Consider the following 19,883-nt stretch of genomic DNA (forward strand, 5'->3'; position numbering starts at 1 on the left):
TATCCTTTGAACCCGGCAGCCTCACCACCACAGTGGCTGTGAAAACCAGCAGCTCAGCAGCCATTGGAGGGGGAAAACTAGGGCTCCCCCAAAAGCCCCATCCCCAGAGAACTGTCACTACTTAACTTGTCTGGCAGCTCCCTGGAAAAAAAAACATTCACAGGGCTTGTTTTTATTTGACCTGACTCTGAGCTGGGAAAGGCCCTATACATTTTTCGTTGAAAGCAATCATCAGTAATTATTTAACACTGCAACTGCCTGAGGTGGCAATATAAGTTGGAGCAAACAAGAGGTTGGCCAAAACACTCAAAAGAAGACCTGAGAAATGATATGCCATAGGGACTCTGAAAAGCAACAACATATTCCTGGAGCTCTAGAAGGACACACATGTGCATGTGCAGGGCTGTGCACATGCCCAGGAAAGATCTGAGAAGGTTCTAAGCTCTTACTTCTGGATGACCTTGAGGCTTTGCAAAGCAGGAAGTGAAGGCTAAGGCAGAGTAGTAAACTGCATGGCTAAGTGTTGAAAGCATGCTCCAACACACACACAGAGCCCCTTGATAAAGACTGAAGTTCAAGGCACTTAAGGAAATCACTGTCCAATCATTAGCTGACCATTAAGCTAACTAAGCAGAGACTTCAGTGCTGCACATGACAAAGAATAGACTTTACAGAATTAGCCAAGGAAAGCCACTAAACAAGCAAACAGCCAGCAACAACTATCACCACCGCTAGTACTATCATCACCCCTGAGGGAGGTGGGAGAAGCTGATTTCAGAGTTGCCATGTTGTACTATTTTAAATATTCAATCTACAATAAACACGTTATGAGATACATAAAGAAACAGGAAAGTATGGCCTATACACAGAAAAAAAAAGCGGTCAATAGAGACTGTCTCTTAGTAAGCCCAGGTGTTGAACTTATTAGACAAAGTCTTCAAATCAGCTATTATAAATATGCTCAAAGAACTAAGGAGATAATTTCTAAAGAATTAACGGAAAGTATGAGAATAATGTCTTACCAAATATAAGGTATCAATAATGAGACAGAAATTATGGAAGAGAACCAAATAGATTCTGGCATTGAAATGAAATGAAAAACTCACTAGAGGGGTCCAACAAAAGATTCTCATTGGCAAAAGAATGAATCTGTGAACTTGAAGATAGGTTAATTGTGATTATCCCATCAGAGGAAGAGAAAGAAAAAAGAATGAAGAAAAATAAAAAGAGCTGCAGAGACCAGTGGGACACCATCAAACATACTTACACATAATGGGAGTCACGGAAGGAGAGGAGAAACAGAAAGGGGCAAAAAGAATGGTTAAAGAAATAATGGCCCAAACTTCTGAAGTTTGTTGAAAAAACACTAATCTCTACATCTAAGAAGCGAGTAGGATACACTCAAAAGAAATCCACAACTAGACACATCACAGCCAAAGTGTCCAAAGACAAAGATAAAATCTTGAAAGCACCAAGAGGAAAAAAAAAAAAAAAAAAACTCATCCTGTACAAGCCATCTTCAATAAGATTAACATCTGGCTTCTCATCAGAAGCCATGGAGGCCAGAAGGCAGTGGGATAATGTATTCAAAGTACTGAAAGAAAAGAACAGTCAACCAAGAATTGTATATCTAGTAAAACTATTCTTCAAAAATGTAGGAGAAATTAAGACTTTCTCTGATAAATAAAAACTGAGAGAATTCATTGCTAGCAGATCTGTGCCCAAAGAAATACTAAAGGAAGTCCCTCAGGCTAAAATGAAAGACACTATGCTAAAGGTACCTGAAGAAATAAAGACCACCAGTAAAGATAACTACACAGCTAAACACAAAAGATAAATGTATGTTCGTTTGTGCATCTTTTCTTCTCCTATCTGATTTAAAACACAACTACATAAAGTAATAATTATAAAACTGTGTTGATGAGCTTATAATATATAAATATACAGTTTGTATGACAAAAATAGCACAAAGAAACTGAGAAGGAACAGAGCTATATCGGAGCAAAGTATTGGTATACTTTGAAATTAAGTTTGTATTAAAATAAATGAAATTGTTTTAAATTAAGATGTTAACTGTAATCCTCAGGGCAACCACTAAGAAAATAACTCTAAAAAATAAACAACAAAGGAATGAAAATGTTACACTAGCACATATCCATTTAACACGAAGGAGTAATGGAGGAATAAGAGAAGAAAAACACAAAAGATGCAGTAAAACCTAAGAAAGCCAGAAGCTGGGTAAGGTGGAAACCTGTCAGAGAAGGAAAACGCAAATATCTCCCACTTATAGAGAGTAACAGGAAAGTGGTAAGACTGCACCCTGTCAGAGGTGGAAAACTTGCGAGACCCAGAAAAACAAAGCAGTCCTGTCGAGTTCTGGCTCTCACAAGCTTCACTGTATATACAAAACAATAGAAAAATGGTAGACATAAATCCTACCTTATCGGTAATTATAGTGAATACACACGGATTAAACACTCCAAGAAGCAGAGATGGCAGAATTGATTTAAAAAAAAAACACAATCCAACTATATGCTGTCAACAAAGAAACACATTTTTAGATTTAAAGACACAAAGAAGTAAAAGGATGGAAAAGGTACTGCGTAAAAATAACAAAAAGAGAACTGAAGAGGCTGTATTAATTTTAGACAAAATAGATTTTACGATTAAAAATTGTTACTAGAGACAAAGAAGGACATGTCATAACACAAAAGGGTCAATCCATTAGGAAGATATAACAATATATTCACTTTAACAACACAGACCCAAAATACATGAAGCAAAAACTGACAGAATTTAAAGAAGAGACAGACAATTCAACAGTAAGAATTACAGACTTAAATACTTCATTTTCAATAATGGATAGAACCAACAGGGAGAAGACAAGCAAGGAAAGGGGACTTGAACAACACTCTAAACCAACTAGACCCAATGGACATTTTCAAGTACACATGGAATACTCTCAAGGATGAACAATATATTAGGCATTAAAACAAGTCTCAATAAATTTAAAAGGACTGAAATAATTTAAAGTATGTTCTCCAACCACAATGGAATGAAATTAGAAATCAATAACAGAAGGAAATTGGGGAAATTCACAAATATATGGAAATTAAACACCACACTCTTAAATAGTCAATGGGTCAAAGAAGATTACAAAGGAAATTAGAAAATACTTAGAGATAAATGGGAACACAACATACCGAAGCTTATGGAATGCAGCTAAAACAGTGCTTACAGAGAAATTAATAGCTACAAATGCCTATATTATAAAAAAAGAAATAGAGGAGAACTTATTTAACTTGATTTTAAAAATCTAAAAAAACCTACAGGTAACATCATACGTAATGATGAGGAACTAGATGTTTTCTCTCTAAGATCAGGAACAAGGCAAGGATGTCCCCCTCACGATTCCTATTCAGCATCATACTGAAGTGCTAGCTAATGCAGTAAGACAAGAAAAGGAAATAAAGGCACACATATAGGGAAAAAAGAAATGAAACTGTCTTCGTCAGCAGATGACATGATTGTCTATATAGAAAATTCTGAAGAACCAACAAACTCCTGGAACTAATAAGTGATCATACCAAGGTTGCAGGATACAAGGTTAAAAGAAAAATCTCAAATCAATAACCCAATCTTCTACCTAAGAAGCTAGAAAAAGAAGAGCAAACTAAACCCAAAGCAAACAGAAGGAGGGAAATAATAAAGATTAGAGTGAAAATTAATGACATAGAGAACAGAAAAATAATACAGAAAACCAACAAAACCAAAAGTTGGTTCTTGGAAAAGATCTCAACAAAACTGATAAACCTTTAGCTAGACTGACCAAGGAAAAAAGGGGTGGGGAAGGCAGAAGACTCAAATTAGTAAAATCAAGAATGAAAGAAGGGACCTTACAGAACTAAACAGGGTAAGGGAGTACTGTGAACAACTGTGAACAACTGTGAAGGAGCCCTGGTGGTACAACGGTTAAGCACTCAGCTGCTAACTGAAAGGTCTGCAGTTCAAACTCAACAGCCACTCCGTGGGAGAAAAGATCTGGTGATCTGCTCCGGTAAAAAATCGCAGCCTAGAAAATCCTATGGGGCAGTTCTAGTCTATCCTATAGGGTTGCTATGAGTCAAAATCGACTCGATGACACACGGTAATAATGAACAACTGTATGCCAACAAGTTAGATAACATAGATGAAACGGACAAATTCCTAGAAAGCTACTGTTGTGTAAAGAACTTAACTTTACCTAAAGTAATGTGGTCTTGCTCCTGTTCCCTGAAATGATAACCCTAAATCCTTGGTATTTCCCAAGTAACTGAGGTGCCTTTATTAGCAGAAACCTCCAGACCACACCTGAGGATGTATGCTAATGAATGAGGGTTGGCCAGATTAAAAAGAACTCACCTGGTAGGCCTATGTCAACTAACCTCAGGAGGCATGATTTAGCCTCTCATGCATACGCAATGAGGGCTCAGTTATGATCTGCTGATAAAAGCCTAAAACATGAAGGCTCAGGGAGGTTCCTGGCTGATGAAGGGAGGGTGACATGCCCTCTCTGGGACACAGAAATTTCATGTTGGGAACTCTCACAGACTTTGCCATGAGTCTCTTCCTTATGATGATCCTAATTTGTATCCTTTTGCTATAATAAATCTATAACCGTTAGTATTCTCCGTGAGTTCTGTGAATCACCCCAGCAAATTATCAAACCCAAAAGAGAAGGGGAAGCCAGCAGGTGAAAATGAGGGTGTTGTGTGGTCTCTCAAACTTGTGACTGGCATCTGTTTGGCAGTGTGAAGGACGGTGTCCTTTCAACCTGTGAGATCTGCCCTGCCTCCGGGTGGCTGAGTCAGAGAGACAGTGTCAGAAATGATTGACAAGTGGGAAGGTGGGGACTGAACTAATCTCCACATTTTGGGATTGGATGCTGATTGTTATCCACAAAGGTACAAACCACTGAAACTGACTCAAGAAAAATCTGAATAGGTCTATAACGAGATTAAATCAGTAATCAAAAACTTTCCACAAATAAAAGCCCAGGACCAGATGGTTTCACTGGTGAATGTGACCAAACGTTTAAAGAACTAACACCAATTCTTAATGAGCTCTTCCAAAAATTTGAAGGAGAGAAAATATTGCCCAACGCATTCCATGATGTCAAGATTAGCCTGGTACCAAAAACAAAGAAAGATATCACAAAAAAAGAGAACTACAGACCAGTATCACTGATGAATACAGATACTAAAATCCTCAACAAAATACTAGCAAACCAAATCCAACAACATAGAAAAAGGATTACACACCACGACCAGAAAAAGAATTTGACAAAATTTAGCTCCCCTTTAGGACCAAAAACTCTCAACAAGCCAGGAACAGAAGGGAGCTTCCTCAACATCATAAAGGGCATCTACAGAAAACCCAGAGCTAACATCATACGTAATGGTGACAGACTGAAAACTTTTCCCTCAAGATCAGGAAGAAGACATGGATGTCCAGTCTAGCCATTTTTATTCAACTTTGTACTGGAGGTTACAGCCAGGACAATAACGCAGGAAAAAGAAATAAAAGGCATCTAGATTGGAGACAAGTAAAACTATCTCTACTTGCAGATAGCATGATCTTGTATATGGAAAATCCTAACAAATCCACCAAAAAAGCAAAAACTATTAAACTAATAAATGAGTTCAGCAAGCTTGCAGGATACAAGATCAACATACAAAAATCAATTATAGTTCTATACACTTGCATGAACAATCTAAAAATGAAATTTAAAAAATCCATTTATCTTCACATCAAAAAAATAAAATACTTAGAAATAAATTTAACAAAAGTGCAAAACTGGAACACTGAAAACTACAAAACATTGTTTAAATAAAGAAGACCTAAATAAGTAAAAGACATCCCATGTTCATGTATCAGAAGAGTCAGTATTGTTAAGATGGCAATAGTCCCCACATCAATTTACAGATTCAATGCAATCCTTATTAAAATCCCAGCTGTTTTTGCAGAAATTGACAAGTTGATTCTAAAATTCATATGGAAATGCAAGGGACCCAGATTAGCCAAAATACAAAAAAGAGAAAAAAAGTTGGAGGACTCATACTCCCCAAATCGAAATTACTACAAGAGTAATCAAGACTGTGTGGTACTAGCATTAGGATAAACATATAGATTTTAAAAAAACAGAACTGAGCATCCAGAAATAAATCATACATTTAAGGCCATACATTTAAGGTCAAATGATCTTCAACAAGGATGTCAAGGTCATTCAGTGGAGAAAGAATAATCTTCAACAAACAGTGCTAGCAAGAAGATGTTAGATCCCAACCTCACACCACTGACAAAAATTAACTCAAAATGGATCCAAGACCCAAATAGAAGAGCTAAAACTATGAAACTCTTAGAAGAAAATATAGCTTGCAATCTTTGTGACCATAGGTTAGGCAATGATTTCTTAGATACAGTATACTAAAAGCACAAATGAGTAAAAAAAAAAAAAAGAGATAAATTAGACTTCATCAAATTTAAAAACTTCCGTGCTTCAACGGACACTATCAAAAAAGCACAGACAGAATGGGAGAAGATATTTGCAAATCAGATAAAGGTCTAGTATCTAGACTATATAAATAGTCTAGTACCTACACTAATAAATGACAACTCAGTCAGGACAAACCCAGTTAAAAATGGGCAAGGGATTTGAATAGACATTTCTCCAAAGATGATATAAAATGGCCAATAAGCATGTGAAAAGAGCCTCAATATCAATAATCAAGAAAATGCAAATTAAAAACACAATGAGACATCACCTCACCACCAGTGAGATGGCCAAAATAAAACAGATAATAACACGTGTTGGTGAGGATGTGGACAAATCAAAACTCTCTTATATTGCTAGCGGGGATGTAAAACGGTGCAGCCGCTGTAGAAAATAATCTGGCAGTCCCTCAAAACGTAAAACATAGAATTACCATATCATTTTAATGCTACTCCTAGCTGTATACCCAAGAAAAATGAAAACATATGTCCACACGATGTGTACGTGAATGTCACAGCAGCATTAATAGAAAAAGGCCAATGACAAAAGGCCACATATGATTTCGTTTACGTAAAATGTTCAGAATAGGCAAATTCATAGAGATAAGAAGTAGATTAGTGGTTGTTTAGGGCTTGAGGAGCCCTGGTAGCATAATAGTTAGGTGTTTAGCTGCTAACCGGAAGGCTGGCAGTTCAAACCTACCCAGCAGCTCTGTGGGAGAAAGATCTGGCGATCTGCTCCCATAAAGACTGTTGTTGTTGTATGCTGTCAATTCTGACTCATAGTGACTCTATACGACACAGCAGAACTGCCCCATAGGGTTTCCTAGGCTGGGGAGCCCTGGTGGTGCAGTGGTTAAGTGCTCGGCTGCTAACCCAAAGGTTGGCGGTTCAAACTCACCAGGCATTCTGTGGGAGAAAGATGTGGTAGTCTGCTTCCGTAAAGATCACAGCCTTGGAAACTCTGTGGGGGCAGGCGATGGGTATGTATGATCTTTACAGGAGCAGATCACCAGGTCTTTTCTCCCACAAAGTCACTGGTGGGTTTGAACTGCTGACCTTTTGGTTAGCAGCCGAGCGCCTGACTGCAGCCTAGATAACCCTATGGAGAAGTTCTACTCTGTCACATGGGGTTGCTATGAGTTGAAAATCAACTCAATGGCACTTAACAACCACAGGGCTTGAAGGGAGAGAGGTGGAGCATGGGGAGTGACTGCTAAAAGGTGTGAAGTTCCTCTCTGGGGTGATAAAAATGTCCTAAAAATTGATTGTGGCAATGGATGCACAATGCTGTGAATATACAAACCATGAAGCGCACACTTAAAAAGGGTGAATTTTATGGGATGTAAGGTCTATCTCAATAAAGCTGTTACTAACAGCAAGAGTGAGGTAGCTATGTTCTGACAGAGAACGACCACCAAAACGTTTCATGGAGCCGGAAACGCAAGGTGCCAACGCTGCACGTGGCCCACTGCCATCTGCACTGGTGTTAAAAACGGCACTTACGTACCAGCTCAAGCTCCTGAGGGGACACGTGCAATCGGTCACCTCCTGGGAGGGAGATGGGAAACGGGGGTGTTGGGAGGAAGACCACCTGCCCTCAAGCACTTGCTAAGTGTCGAACATTACGGAAGGCACAGCCTGCAAGGAGACGCCCCACTGGGGACACGCTGGCCGTTTTCACATCTGCAGAGCTCCCGGGGTCTTCTGCCAGGCCAGGCCTGGAACCCAGACAGGGGGCCAGCCCCATGGCAGGGGAGAGTCACGCCTACAGGGCATTTAATTAGAATCTGCACCCTTCGCCTCCCCCCGCCCCCACCCCGGGGCCACGAAGCTCTTGGTCGTGTTAGATATACAACTATGTTCAGCCCTGAGGTTACTGGTCGACTTAGGTCTGCTCTCCAGTCTGAACACGCCAGCCAGCAGTGCAGCGGCAGAGGAGAAGCTGGAGGCCAGAGGGGACCACACTGCACTTGGGTTCAGCCCTTTAATTCAGTGCATAATTAAACTGGTTTGCAAACTTCTCGTGCTTCTTCCGGTCCATCTGGTTCATGGCTGTGATGACCCTCCGCACAGCTGCCCTGTGGGAAAAGCAAACCTGGACAGTGATCGGGGGGATCCAATGACGGCACTGGGCTCCCGGCCACGGCTGGGCATCTGGCACCATCAGAGCAGATCCTGCCCCCCAACCCCCAGCCGTGCTGGGCTCAGACCCTGGTGCTGCTGAGGTGACAGCGCCTCGAGGTCTGCCCTGGTACGTCTCCTGTGGCGTCCTCCAGCCCCGAAGGCAGCTCCCAGGAGCCCCAATCTTGCCATCATGGGGGCTGCAGCCCAGAACGAGGACCCAGCCACCCAGTACCCACGTGGAGAAGAGCCCGTGCTGGTGAATGCAGCTGGGAAGTGTCTGATTCAGACTCTGCCAGGCCCCCTGCTCCACAGCTGCACCCTAAAGCCACGCAGTCTTGGGAAGCGTTTGCAAACGTGTAGCAAAGAGCTAGTGGAAGGCCTGCACGGTCACCGCCTCCCGACACCACACTGACGAGCAGAAGCATGTTGAGCTGCCCAAGCTAGCTGCTGTGGTGTGTGGTGCTGAGGTCCAGACGGACTTTGCACCCAAAGGGGCACCCGGGCTACAGAATGGCCACGAGGAGCTCAGCTGGGACAGATGAGCATGGTGACACCCACCTGCCAGCGTCACAGTAACTGGCCTCATCTCTGAAGTTGCCGCTGTGGACACTGTGGCACCCTAGCGGCGTCACCCCAGCTCACCAGAAACAAGGACAACGTGGCTGGCCAGTGAAGGCCCCTGACCAGGAACATGCTTCCTCCCCGTCAGGGGTGTCCAGCTTGGAGGCTCTGCTTCCTGCTTGGGCCACCCATCCTGCTTGTAGGTGGCTAGCACCTCCTCCCCGCCCCTCTTCACTTTTATGGGACTGAGGTATGGGCCGTCCCCCAGGAAGAAACAACCATCCTGCCCCCACTCCCCCCGCCCCTGGAACATCTTAGAACTCGGTCAGGCTCTCCTCGGAGAACACTCCCAAACTGAGGTGCTGGGGGACTGGGTAGAAGACTTACTTGTCAAAGACCTTTTTCCCGATGCGTGCCCGGGCCGTATCTGCCTGCTGCTTCAGATCGGTGAGGTTGGGGTACTTCCTCTTCTTCCCTTTGCCCTTGCCCTTCCCGCCGTACCGGGACGAGCCCAGGTCCACCTTCACGGTGGCCTCAACGTCTCTCATGAACTCCGGGTCCTGCCAATCTGTGAACAAAACACAAGGGTTACGGAAAGGCCTGGCACTAACCACAGCACCCCTCATCCACCCCTTGACTGGGCGGGGACAGCCACCATGTCCCTTCCTGATGGATGGGGTTGGGGCAGGAGGGACAGTCGGCCCACTCACTGCCCAGCCTGACCCTGGGCGTGGACGGTCTCTGCCAGCAGCAGGAGAGCTTGTTGCCATGCCACTCCAAGGGGCAGGGAAGTGGATGGCACAGACCATTCCCATGGCCCTGCGCCCCGACAGCCCCCGCGGCCTGAGTGGGCTGGGGAGGACCACGCAGGGCTCTGTGGGCAAGGGCCGGGGAGCTCTCTCTGCCGTGTCCACTGACCCCTCTTGTGGGAAGAGAAGGGGGTGAGGCTGTCCACAGGCTGCTTCCCGCCGCTGAGCTGACAGTGTCCAGCCTGGCACACTGCCTTCATCAGCCTCGTCTGCAGCTGGTGGGTCTGTGTTGCAGAAGTAGCCGTGGCTGCAGCAGGGGATGGGCTGGCCGCACATGGGTCCCCAGTGAGGGGCATGTGTTTTTACAGGCCCAGAGACAAGGCAGGGCTTTCCTTCACCCGGACAGCACTGCCCTTCCCCGCAAGCCCAAGACCATCCATCACGGCCACTGGGCGCAGGCCTGAGACACAGGGCCCTGCAGGCCAAGGTGTAAGCCTCATGGCAGCGGGAGGAAGCAGGGAAGGGACTGCAGACCAGCAGGAAAACACCATCGCCTGGCCCCAGAGATCCCGGCCCAGCAGCCCCAGCCTGCTGCCGACAGGGAGAGCGATGTGGCCACCTGCCCAAGACATGATGAAACACTGGCTCGGGCAGAGACTGGCCACGCGCTCCTCTGGGGAGGTGGCCCTGCATGGGAGCATGGCATCGGGCCAGAGGGTCGGAGAGTGGGCCTGCGAGTCTCTGCTTCCACACCCCCAGTGTCAGAGGTCGCCAGCCGGCTGCCCAGCTCAGGGGGGCGGCAGCGATGTGCACCTGAGGTGTCAGACCTACAGACACCAACGCTGGCTGGCAGAAAGGTGCCAGACACGCCCTGATCCAATGGCTTCCGGCTGCACAGAGGGGACAGCCCACGCCCCAGGCCCCCAAGCCCACAGACAGACAGACCCTGGAGCCGGGAGGAAGGCAGGTCCCCAGACAAACAGATGGCCGGGCCTCCCCGAGTGGATTTTTTGAAGTGAAGGACTACGGGGCCGCACAATTCAGATACAGGAACGATTAATCCAAGATTAAGGAAAACTGTCTAAACAGTTTATCTCCCAGTAATAAGAAGGCGTCACAGTTTAGGAACCCAGTGAATGGAGCAATTGTTTAAACACAAGGAAAAAATGCCGGCATCCAGTAGAGATGGAATGAGCATCTCGGGAAAATGAAGGGGCAATTTAAAAGCCTTTGAAGAAAATCAATAGATGCCGGGCGGCGTGGCCTTCCTGAGCGCTGCCGGCCGGCGCCCGCCCGCATTGTCACCGGGGCGAGCGCTGGGGAAGAGAATTGCGCAGTGCACGAGGAGGCGGGGATCAATACTGTCGTTAGTAAAGAGATGCTATTTCACATCTGACTGGCCAGCAGCCGGCCGGCCCGCCGCCCTCATACCTGTTTGTTAACAAGTCACCAAGGGCTGCAAAACCAGATACTCTTCAGGGCTGACACAAAAAATAGGCACTTCATTTGCTCCGAGTGCGAGCCACCGGGGAAGGCCTCACCCCGCAGATTAACAGGTCAGCCCTCCCCCGTGCCAGCAGGGCCCCGGGCCCAGGCGCGCCTGGGCATCAGCTGAAATCCAGCGTGTCTCCTGTAATCACAGTGCAGACCCCTGATGATGACAGGAGCTGACGGAGGGGACGGGCTGCTGCCTGGGGCGCCCCCCCATGAGCACCACCAGGCGCCTGCGGACGTGGCGTGCCTTCCACCTGCCATTGGACGTGGGGGCGGCAAGCAGAGCCTCTGTGCAGAAGAGACGGAGGCCCAAGGCTGGGCAGGGCCCCGAACAAACCCTCCCTGTTGAACAGACACAAACCCAACTCCCAGAAGTCACAGAGCACAGGCATCGAGACAGACCAATTCAGCCCAGCACCTCCACTGCTCAGTCCCACAAGCACACCCCTAGCCTGGGCAGACCTACCCCACCAACACTGACAGCTTCTGTGTGCCTCTCACCCCCACCCGGCCCTGCAGAGACTTGCTGCTCAGGGACCCTCAGGGACCATGTGGCCAGCACAGGGCACCCACACAGGCCATGGCATGAGTCCCAAAGACAGCGGAGACACACATGCCTGAGACTAAACTGAGGTGGCTGGAGCCCACTTTTCATTTAGCTTGAAACTGGCCTAGGGCACCTCACCTAGGGCCCTGAAAGACATGGAGCTCTGCGAAGACCCAGCCGCCTCCAACGTCTGCGGTGTACAGGTCCACCTGGGACTGCCTGGAACTTCTTGGGCTGTGTCCCCTCCTCCTCAGCTCACACACGCACACACCCCCACACATGCACACACACACCCACACCGTTCCTTCCCCAGGAATACCCATCCCCTACGCACACACACACACTGCTCTCCCTGGAACACCCAACCCCTGCGTGCACACAAACACACACACACACACTGTTCCCTCCCCAGGAACACCCATCCCCTGCACACACACACACTGTTCCCTCCCTGGAACACCCATCCCCTGCATGCACACACACACACACACACACACAGTTCCCTCCCTGGAACACCCATCCCCTGCGTGTGCGTGTGCGTGCGTGCGCGCACACACACACACACACTGTTCCCTCCCCAGGAATACCCATCCCCTCTGCACACACACCATGCACACACACGCATGCACACCCCCCATTCCCTGACTGTCAGGCTTCCTGTTCCTCCTCCCAAGACCACAGCCTGGAGGTTGGGGCAGGGGCCGAGGGCTGGGACACTTCCCACAGGATGGCAGATGATGGCAGCGCCCATCACCCACGCACACAGGCTCCTCAGCGGGGGCCGAGTGTGATTTGGCGTGTGTGAGAGTGAGGTAACAGGTATTGGGAGGAGAAATGAAGTCTGCCTCCTGAGAAGGAACGCCGGGTACAGTCAATTCGTTTTTCTTGCCTTGAGTCCTTCATCTGTTTAAAGATGCCGTTAAAGCCCAGAACCCCATGCAAATAAACCAGCATGAGGTGGCGCCTGGGCCCTGGAGACGCAGCTCAAGTCGAAGCCTCAGCACCCTGCGCGCAGGCCGTTCAGGTACCACCCTCCTCCACGTTCTTACTGCTCAGAAGCAAGAAGGACATGCGGTGTCGCTGATCAAGAGCGGGGGTGGCGAGCGGGGCACTGCGAGTGGTCTGAGGCTGCACCGACCAAACGCACGTCCCTGAGACACCAGAGGGCTGAGCCCGGCCTGCACATGGTGCCCCCTGCCTCCCGCACCCCACTCTTCCCGCACCCCGGCTGCCAGACCTACCTGGGCATTCCGCCTGCCTCTGCAGCTGCTGCCTCTGCTCCCGGGCCCTGTCCTCTGCGTTGAGGGGCTGCCCCCTGTCATCTCGGGGGATGATCTTCCCGTGGAAGGGGCACTGCAAAGGACAGCGTGGTTCCGTGGGTGGGGAGGGGCAGCACACTCAGTCGGGGTGCACCTGCCACCTGGGGTCTCCACCCACCACGGCTAGTTCTACTCAGACAGCTCCCAGGGAGGGTGTGGGCGCACAGCGCACAGCCACCCTGCGGTGAGATGCTGAGTGCTTTGGGAGGCAGTGACATAGGGACAGGGTCCTCTGTCCTGACCTTAGCAGGTGGGACAGGGAGTGCAGTGGAGTCTGGGTGCTGTGTCGGTTTGGTGGCCTGGGTACTGCCCCTCCTGAGAGGCCCTCCCCGCCCTGCCCAGGGAGCCCAGGGAGCCGGGCGGGATGCTTGCCTCGTCGCCTCTGAGGATTCCAGCCAAGCCCAGAGCTGGGTCAGGGGACTAAGGAGTCACTTCCACAGGGCAGCACCGGCCCTAGGATCCTCAGCAGAAGGTGCCAGCACCTGCCCTCTGGTGACCCTGTCCGGCCCAGCCATTGTGCCCGCACCACCCGGCCTCACCTTCAGCCGGTCTTGGCGCTCACAGAGCCGGCCGTCGGGCCGTGGGGCGCGGCACCTGTGCTGCACTGGCTCAAACCTTCCCGCAAAGGTGATGTGGCGACTGCGAAGCATCTCTGAGACGTCCGCGTTGTCCACTTCCTCGTCCACCTCGCTGGGCCCCCAGAAGCGATGCAGAGAGTCAGCTCTGCAAGGCAAGCCCGAAAGACACTCAGAGCCCCACCCACGGGAGCGTGCCGCGTGGCACAGGGTGCAGGCGGAGGTAGGGCTGGCACGCTGGAGCAATGCGGCTGCCCGGGGGCCTAGGCTGGGATGGCCAAAGCCACATCACAGCCCCTCCACCCAAGGCAGGGTGATGGCCCCGCTGAGCCCTGAGGCCTCCAAGAAGGTCTCCTGGTCTGGCGTGGATGGGACGCAGACACTGGTCGGCCCAAGTTCAAACTCTGACACTGCCATGAGCTAGCCACAGGACTGTGGGGGGGGGACGGCAGCTGTGACCTCACCGAGTGCCAGGGGCAGGGGGATGCACGTGGAGCCAGGTTTATCACTAATGAGGGCGTGTGAGGTGACAGCGAGGACACTGCTGACCCTGCTCCAGGGAGGAAGCACGGACGGCAACACCAGTGACTGCTGGGGGGTGACGCAGGAGGACTCTGCTCCTTTCTCTTTTCCCAGAACGTTTTGTTATTAGCTCCCAAAAAGTTTTTTAAAATCTTTTTCCCTGCTGCTGCCCCCTGGTGTCCAGGTGGGGGAGGGCAGCCCTCCCACGGACTCCCAGGCCACACCTAGTACCGGCCCTCACAGCCACCACATCGGCCAGGGCTCCTGAGAGCAGGACCCTCCACCTGTGGTTGCAGTGGACATGGTGGGGGGCAAAAGGATGGTGTCCCGGGCTCACGGGTCCACGGGGGGAGGGGGAAGGACAGCAGCACCTCCCCCACCAGCTGCTCTCGGCCTGCCCCGCCCCAGGTGCTCCCACCAGTGTGCCCGCCCTCGACAGGGTGTACCCTGGGGCCTCCTGCTCCCACTGCCAGGCTGCCAGATGGGCAGCATAGGTACATCCCAGGTGCTGTAGGCACCCCTACGCCTGCAAGGAGCCCAGCACCCATGGTGTGAGCGACCTCAGGAAGCACCCAGTGAGGGCAGCAGGGTGCAGGAGGAAAGCTGGGCTGGGGGTAGGGGAGTCTGCATTTGCAGGCGCTCCTGGCAGGCGGAGGGTGGAGCGGCTAGGACCAGACACCGTCAGCCCAGGTAAGAGCACACAGGGCCCAGGACGGCCACCACCCCTGGGCTGCACCAGCAAGGGCAGGGATGTGCCAACTGCCCTGGAGAGCGCTCTGGCTGTGGGTCATGTCATCAGCAGCACAAGGGTCTACAAGAGTCTGGAAGGTCCCTGACCAGACCTTCAAGGACAAGGGGTCCACTAAGAACCTCAAGCACACCTATACTCACTTGAGAATCTTGCCGGTCGCCAGCTCCTCCTGGCCCCAGTAGCACAGGTCCACCCCGAAGGGCACCACGGGTGCCCGGGCTCGCTCTGCTGCCAGCTTCTGGGCCTCGTCTGGTCCCAGTGGCGCCCTGGAGGGGCTACAAGAGCACAGCAGGACTCGCAGACCGGCCACGGGCTCCTGTATCCCCTCTCCCTTGCTGCCCGCTCCCCAAGCCACAGACCAGGGCTGCCATGCATCAGTGCAGGGCTCTGCAAGAAGCGGACTCCAGCCATCGCAGGGGCACCTGGTAGACGGCTGCCCTGCCTGGTTCCAGCATCTGCCATCAGCCCTGGGAACAATGGCAGCTCTGCCCACCGGTGACCGCAGGAGCACTGCACCCTAACCAGCTCCGCCCACCACACAGCATTTACAGTCCTGGGCTGGAGCCCGGGCCTGGGAGGTGACTCAGGCAGGGCCTCTCCTCTCTGGGCCTCAGTTTCCCTGCGTGGGTAGTAAGTAGATGGGCACTGACTTCCAACGTCCCTTCCAATACCAACTTCCTGTGCATTTGCGTATTTTATAAAAGAAAACATTTCCCTTTTAAAGACTTGCAAATGTTAAAAAGAAAGCTTAAGTAGGCTCAGAGAAATCCTCCAGTTGGCATGGCCATGGTGCTCACAGCACACCATGCCTGGCCCCGCAGAGGTCCTGGGAGAAGCCCAGCCCCTCAGGCCCTGGACAGCCCTGCAAGGAGCCTGGTCTCTGCTGAGGCCGCTCACCTTGAGCCCAGGGGAACCGACGCCTGCCTCTCAGCCTCAGGCCCTCTCACAGATGGGTAGGGCCTGAAAGGGCCCTCTCGGCCCTGCCCACGCCCACTGTGCTCTGGCCCCCACACTGGCCCTGCGAGGACCCCCTTTGTCCCCCCAAGTCCCCACATGTGACACAGACGAGGTTCAGGACTGATGCCAGGGAAAGCACTACTTGGCCAAACTGGGGTAGGGGTCCCATGGGCAAAGCAGGCAGGGCAACAGGCAGTGGGCACCGGGAAGGCACCTGGAGGATGAGGGTGGGGGCAGCTGATCCCGGAGCAGCCGCAGTTGGGCGGCGGCAGAGGTGGGGTCTGATGCCTCCTCGTCCCTCCTTGTCCTCTCATGCAAGGCTCGAGCAGCGGATGCTCCCGGCGGGTCTTTCTCCAGAGTCTGGACAGGGGCTACTGGGTCCAGCCCTGGAAGAGAGACGCATGTTCACACCAAGCACCCTCCCCACGCCACTAAGCTCAGCACCCTACATCCAGTCTCTGCCTCCTGTGGCGGGGTGGGGGGGCAGATTCTCAGACACTACTGAAGTCATCACACCCGACCCAGCCCCGGAGGCCTAACACCCAGCCACCTGTGCTGACATGAGGACCTGGGCCTGCTCAGGCTGTCCACCTGCACCTCTCAGTTGGGCCTGGGGGCACTGCATTCTGGCACTGTCTTTTTGGTCTCTGTTCAGCCCTGTCCAGCCACTGAGCAAGGTAGCATCCAGGGATGATGGGTTGGCAGAGGACACAGGAGGTGCCAGGGTGTGGATCAGGACACCCAAGGCTCACCCAAGGGGTAGCCCCTGTCTCCCCAAACTCAGTGGGGGAAGCAACTAGGGCCTGGACTTCAGTCCATCCTCCTCCAGGTGCCACTCCAGGCAAGGCTGGCCCAGAGGAGGACCAACGGGGGAGCTGAGACACCCAAGAGCTCGGCTGCCAGGGAAGAAGGAAAACAAGCCCAACAATGCATCCCAGAAAAGGCAGGCTCCCCAGGTAAGACAGGACAGGTAACATAAGCATATTACAAAGTCCCCAAAACATCAGATGCCGGAAAGAAAGCCGTAACAAGGAGTTTTAAGAAGACGGGGAAGTTGAAGATAATAGCATGAAGAGTAAACAGGTGAAATGATGACTCACCACAGGGGCTGCAGAGCAGAACTGGACCAGCAGCACCTGAACAGCAGGGCGGCTTGACAGCACCCAGAGGGAACAAAGCATGAAGCGAACATCTAAAGTTCAGAGGTGTGCCGGGCAGAGGTACAAGTATCAACGTCCTTATTCTGGGCTCCCAGAAGGAAAGAAAAAATAAGTGGAGTGTAGAAAATAATTGAAGAGATAATGAGCCAAACCGTCCCAGGATTAGAGAAAAACTGAAGAGGCTCGCTGAGTGCCAAAGAGGAGACAGAAGGATACACAATGGTTGGACATATCATAGAGAAGTTTAAGAACATTAAGGACGAGGAGAAAAATCTGAAAAGTTTCCCCAGAGAAAAAGCTGATACCCTCAAAGAAATAAAAATCCCATCAACCCCAGCATTCTCAACAGCAACACTGAATGCAAGGTCTAGGAAGGTCATTTTGAAAGCGTTGAGGGAAAAGACACTCAAACCTAGAAATTTATATCCAGCTAAACTATCATTTCAATATGAGGATGAAAGGATAATGATCATCACGTATACGAGACCTCATAAAGTTTGCCACATGAAGATTTGCTTTGAAAATACTCTTAGAATAATCCATCAAGAAAAAAAATAAATTCAGATACGGGAAGATATAGCAAGAAAAATTAAGTACCTTTGCAAAGCTCTGTTGACCCCCTTTGAAAAGTGAGTATCTATAACAATTCAAAACTAAACTGTTGTACATACAGTCTAACATGATGGGTGCGGGAAGAGGTCCAAGGTGGGGAGAGGCACTTGTCTTGTACAGGGAGACAGTGGTAAACTATAAAAACAGTGAAAGGTAAATATATTATGAATCTTCTAAAAATTAAAGAAGAATAAATGCCTTTACCAGAAGAATAAAAAGAAAATGAATATTTTTTAAACCAGCAGAACAGCTGATCTAGCAAAAAGAAAGTGAGAAAAAGAAAATAAAACAGCAAGAACAGCAGCAAATCAAAGAGAAAGTATGGTAAACAGACGTACACAACAAATTGGCTAAACAAGTCTGAAAAAGTAATAATGCATTAAATGGATGAAAATCAAAAGACAAACAACTCTGATTGGATTAAAAGTACTTAGCAATATGGTGCCTATAAGAGACCCACTTACCACAAACGGTTAGCAAAAGGATGAAAATAAAGGGATGAAAAAAGATTATGCAAAAAGGAACCAAAAGAAATCTGAGATAATATGTTAATATTAGCAGAAAATGGATTTTAAGTTAAAAAGGAACATAAAAGAAGGAATATGTGAAGGTGTAATAAACATGAACATATATGTACCTAATAAATGTAGCTTCAAAACATATAAAGCAACTCAATATCATTAATCATTACCAAACCAAAAACCAAAGCCGTTGCCATCGAGTCGACTCCAACTCATAGTGACCCCATGGGACAGACTAGAACTGCCCCATAGGGCTTCCAAGGAGTAGCTAGTGGGTTCTAATTGCTGACCTTTTGGTTAGCACCGTAGCTTACTGTAGCACTTAACCACTGCACCACCATTAGTCATTAGGGAAATGTAAATCAAAACTACAATGAGATATCACTTCACACCTACTAGGATGGTGTTACAGATTGAATTGTATCACCCCAAAATCATGGCTAGGCTATGATTCCCAGTATTGTGTGGTTGTCTTCCATTTTGTGATCTGATGTAGTTACCCTATGTGTTGTAAATCCCAACCTCTATGATGTTAATGAGGCAGGATTAGAAGCAGTTATGTTAATGAGGCAGGACACAATCTACAGGATTAGGTTGTATTTTGAGCCAGTCTCTTTTCAGATATAAAGGCGAGAAGTGATCAGAGAGGAAGGGGACCTCTTATCATCAAGAAAGAAGAACCAGGAGCAGAGCACGTCCTTTGGACCTGGTGTCCCTGCGTTGAGAAGCTCCTAGATCAGGGGAAGATTGATGACAAGGACCTTCCCCCAAAGCCGATAAAAGGGAAAGAAAGCCTTCCCCTGCAGCTGGCACCCTGAATTCGGACTTCTAGCCTCCTAAACTGTGAGAGAATAAATTACTGTTTGTTAAAGCCATCCACTTTTGGTATTTCTGTTACAGCAGCGCTAGATAACTAAGACAGATGGCTAAAATCAAAAAGATGAAAAATAAGCATTGGCGAGGGTGTGGAGACACTGGAACCCTTGGGCATTGCTGGTGGGAATGTAAAATGGTGTAGTTGCTTGCAGTTTCTACAAAAGTTAAACACAGAAATACCACATGACCCAACAATTCCAGTCCTAGTTATGTACCCAAAAGAACTGAAAGCAATGACTTAGACACATGTACACCAACATTCATTGCAGCATGATTCTCAACAGCCAAAAGGTGGAAACAACCCAAGTGCCCATCAATGGACAATGGGATGAATGGATAAACAAATGTGCTCTAGCCATACAAAGGAATATTATTCAGCCATAGAGAGAAATGAAGTCCTGACACATGCTACAACATGGATGAACCCCGAACACATTATGATGAGTCATAGAAGCCAGACACAAAAGGACAAATACTGTATGATCTCACTTACGTGAAACGTATAGCATAGATAAATCCATAGAGACAAAGGAAGATTGGTGGTTACCAGGGGAGGAGGGGAGAATGGAGAGTTAAAATAT

General features: G+C 49.2%; 1 protein-coding gene across 1 annotated transcript in view; it reads right to left on the reverse strand.

The window, feature by feature from the left end:
- Positions 1-8,380: 8,380 nt before the first annotated feature.
- UVSSA (UV stimulated scaffold protein A) overlaps positions 8,381-19,883 on the reverse strand; it is a 49,140-nt gene continuing 37,637 nt past the window's right edge. The window contains exons 8-13 of the mRNA XM_004383526.2: positions 16,348-16,519; positions 15,317-15,451; positions 13,868-14,051; positions 13,251-13,362; positions 9,607-9,787; positions 8,381-8,612 (exon numbers count right to left, since the gene is read on the reverse strand). Coding sequence (XP_004383583.2) covers positions 8,519-8,612; positions 9,607-9,787; positions 13,251-13,362; positions 13,868-14,051; positions 15,317-15,451; positions 16,348-16,519 — 878 coding nt within the window. The 3' untranslated portion in view covers positions 8,381-8,518. The remainder of the gene's footprint in view (positions 8,613-9,606; positions 9,788-13,250; positions 13,363-13,867; positions 14,052-15,316; positions 15,452-16,347; positions 16,520-19,883) is intronic.

Source organism: Trichechus manatus, unplaced genomic scaffold, assembly GCF_000243295.1.
Source record: "Trichechus manatus latirostris isolate Lorelei unplaced genomic scaffold, TriManLat1.0 scaffold00111, whole genome shotgun sequence".
NCBI lineage: Eukaryota > Metazoa > Chordata > Mammalia > Sirenia > Trichechidae > Trichechus > Trichechus manatus.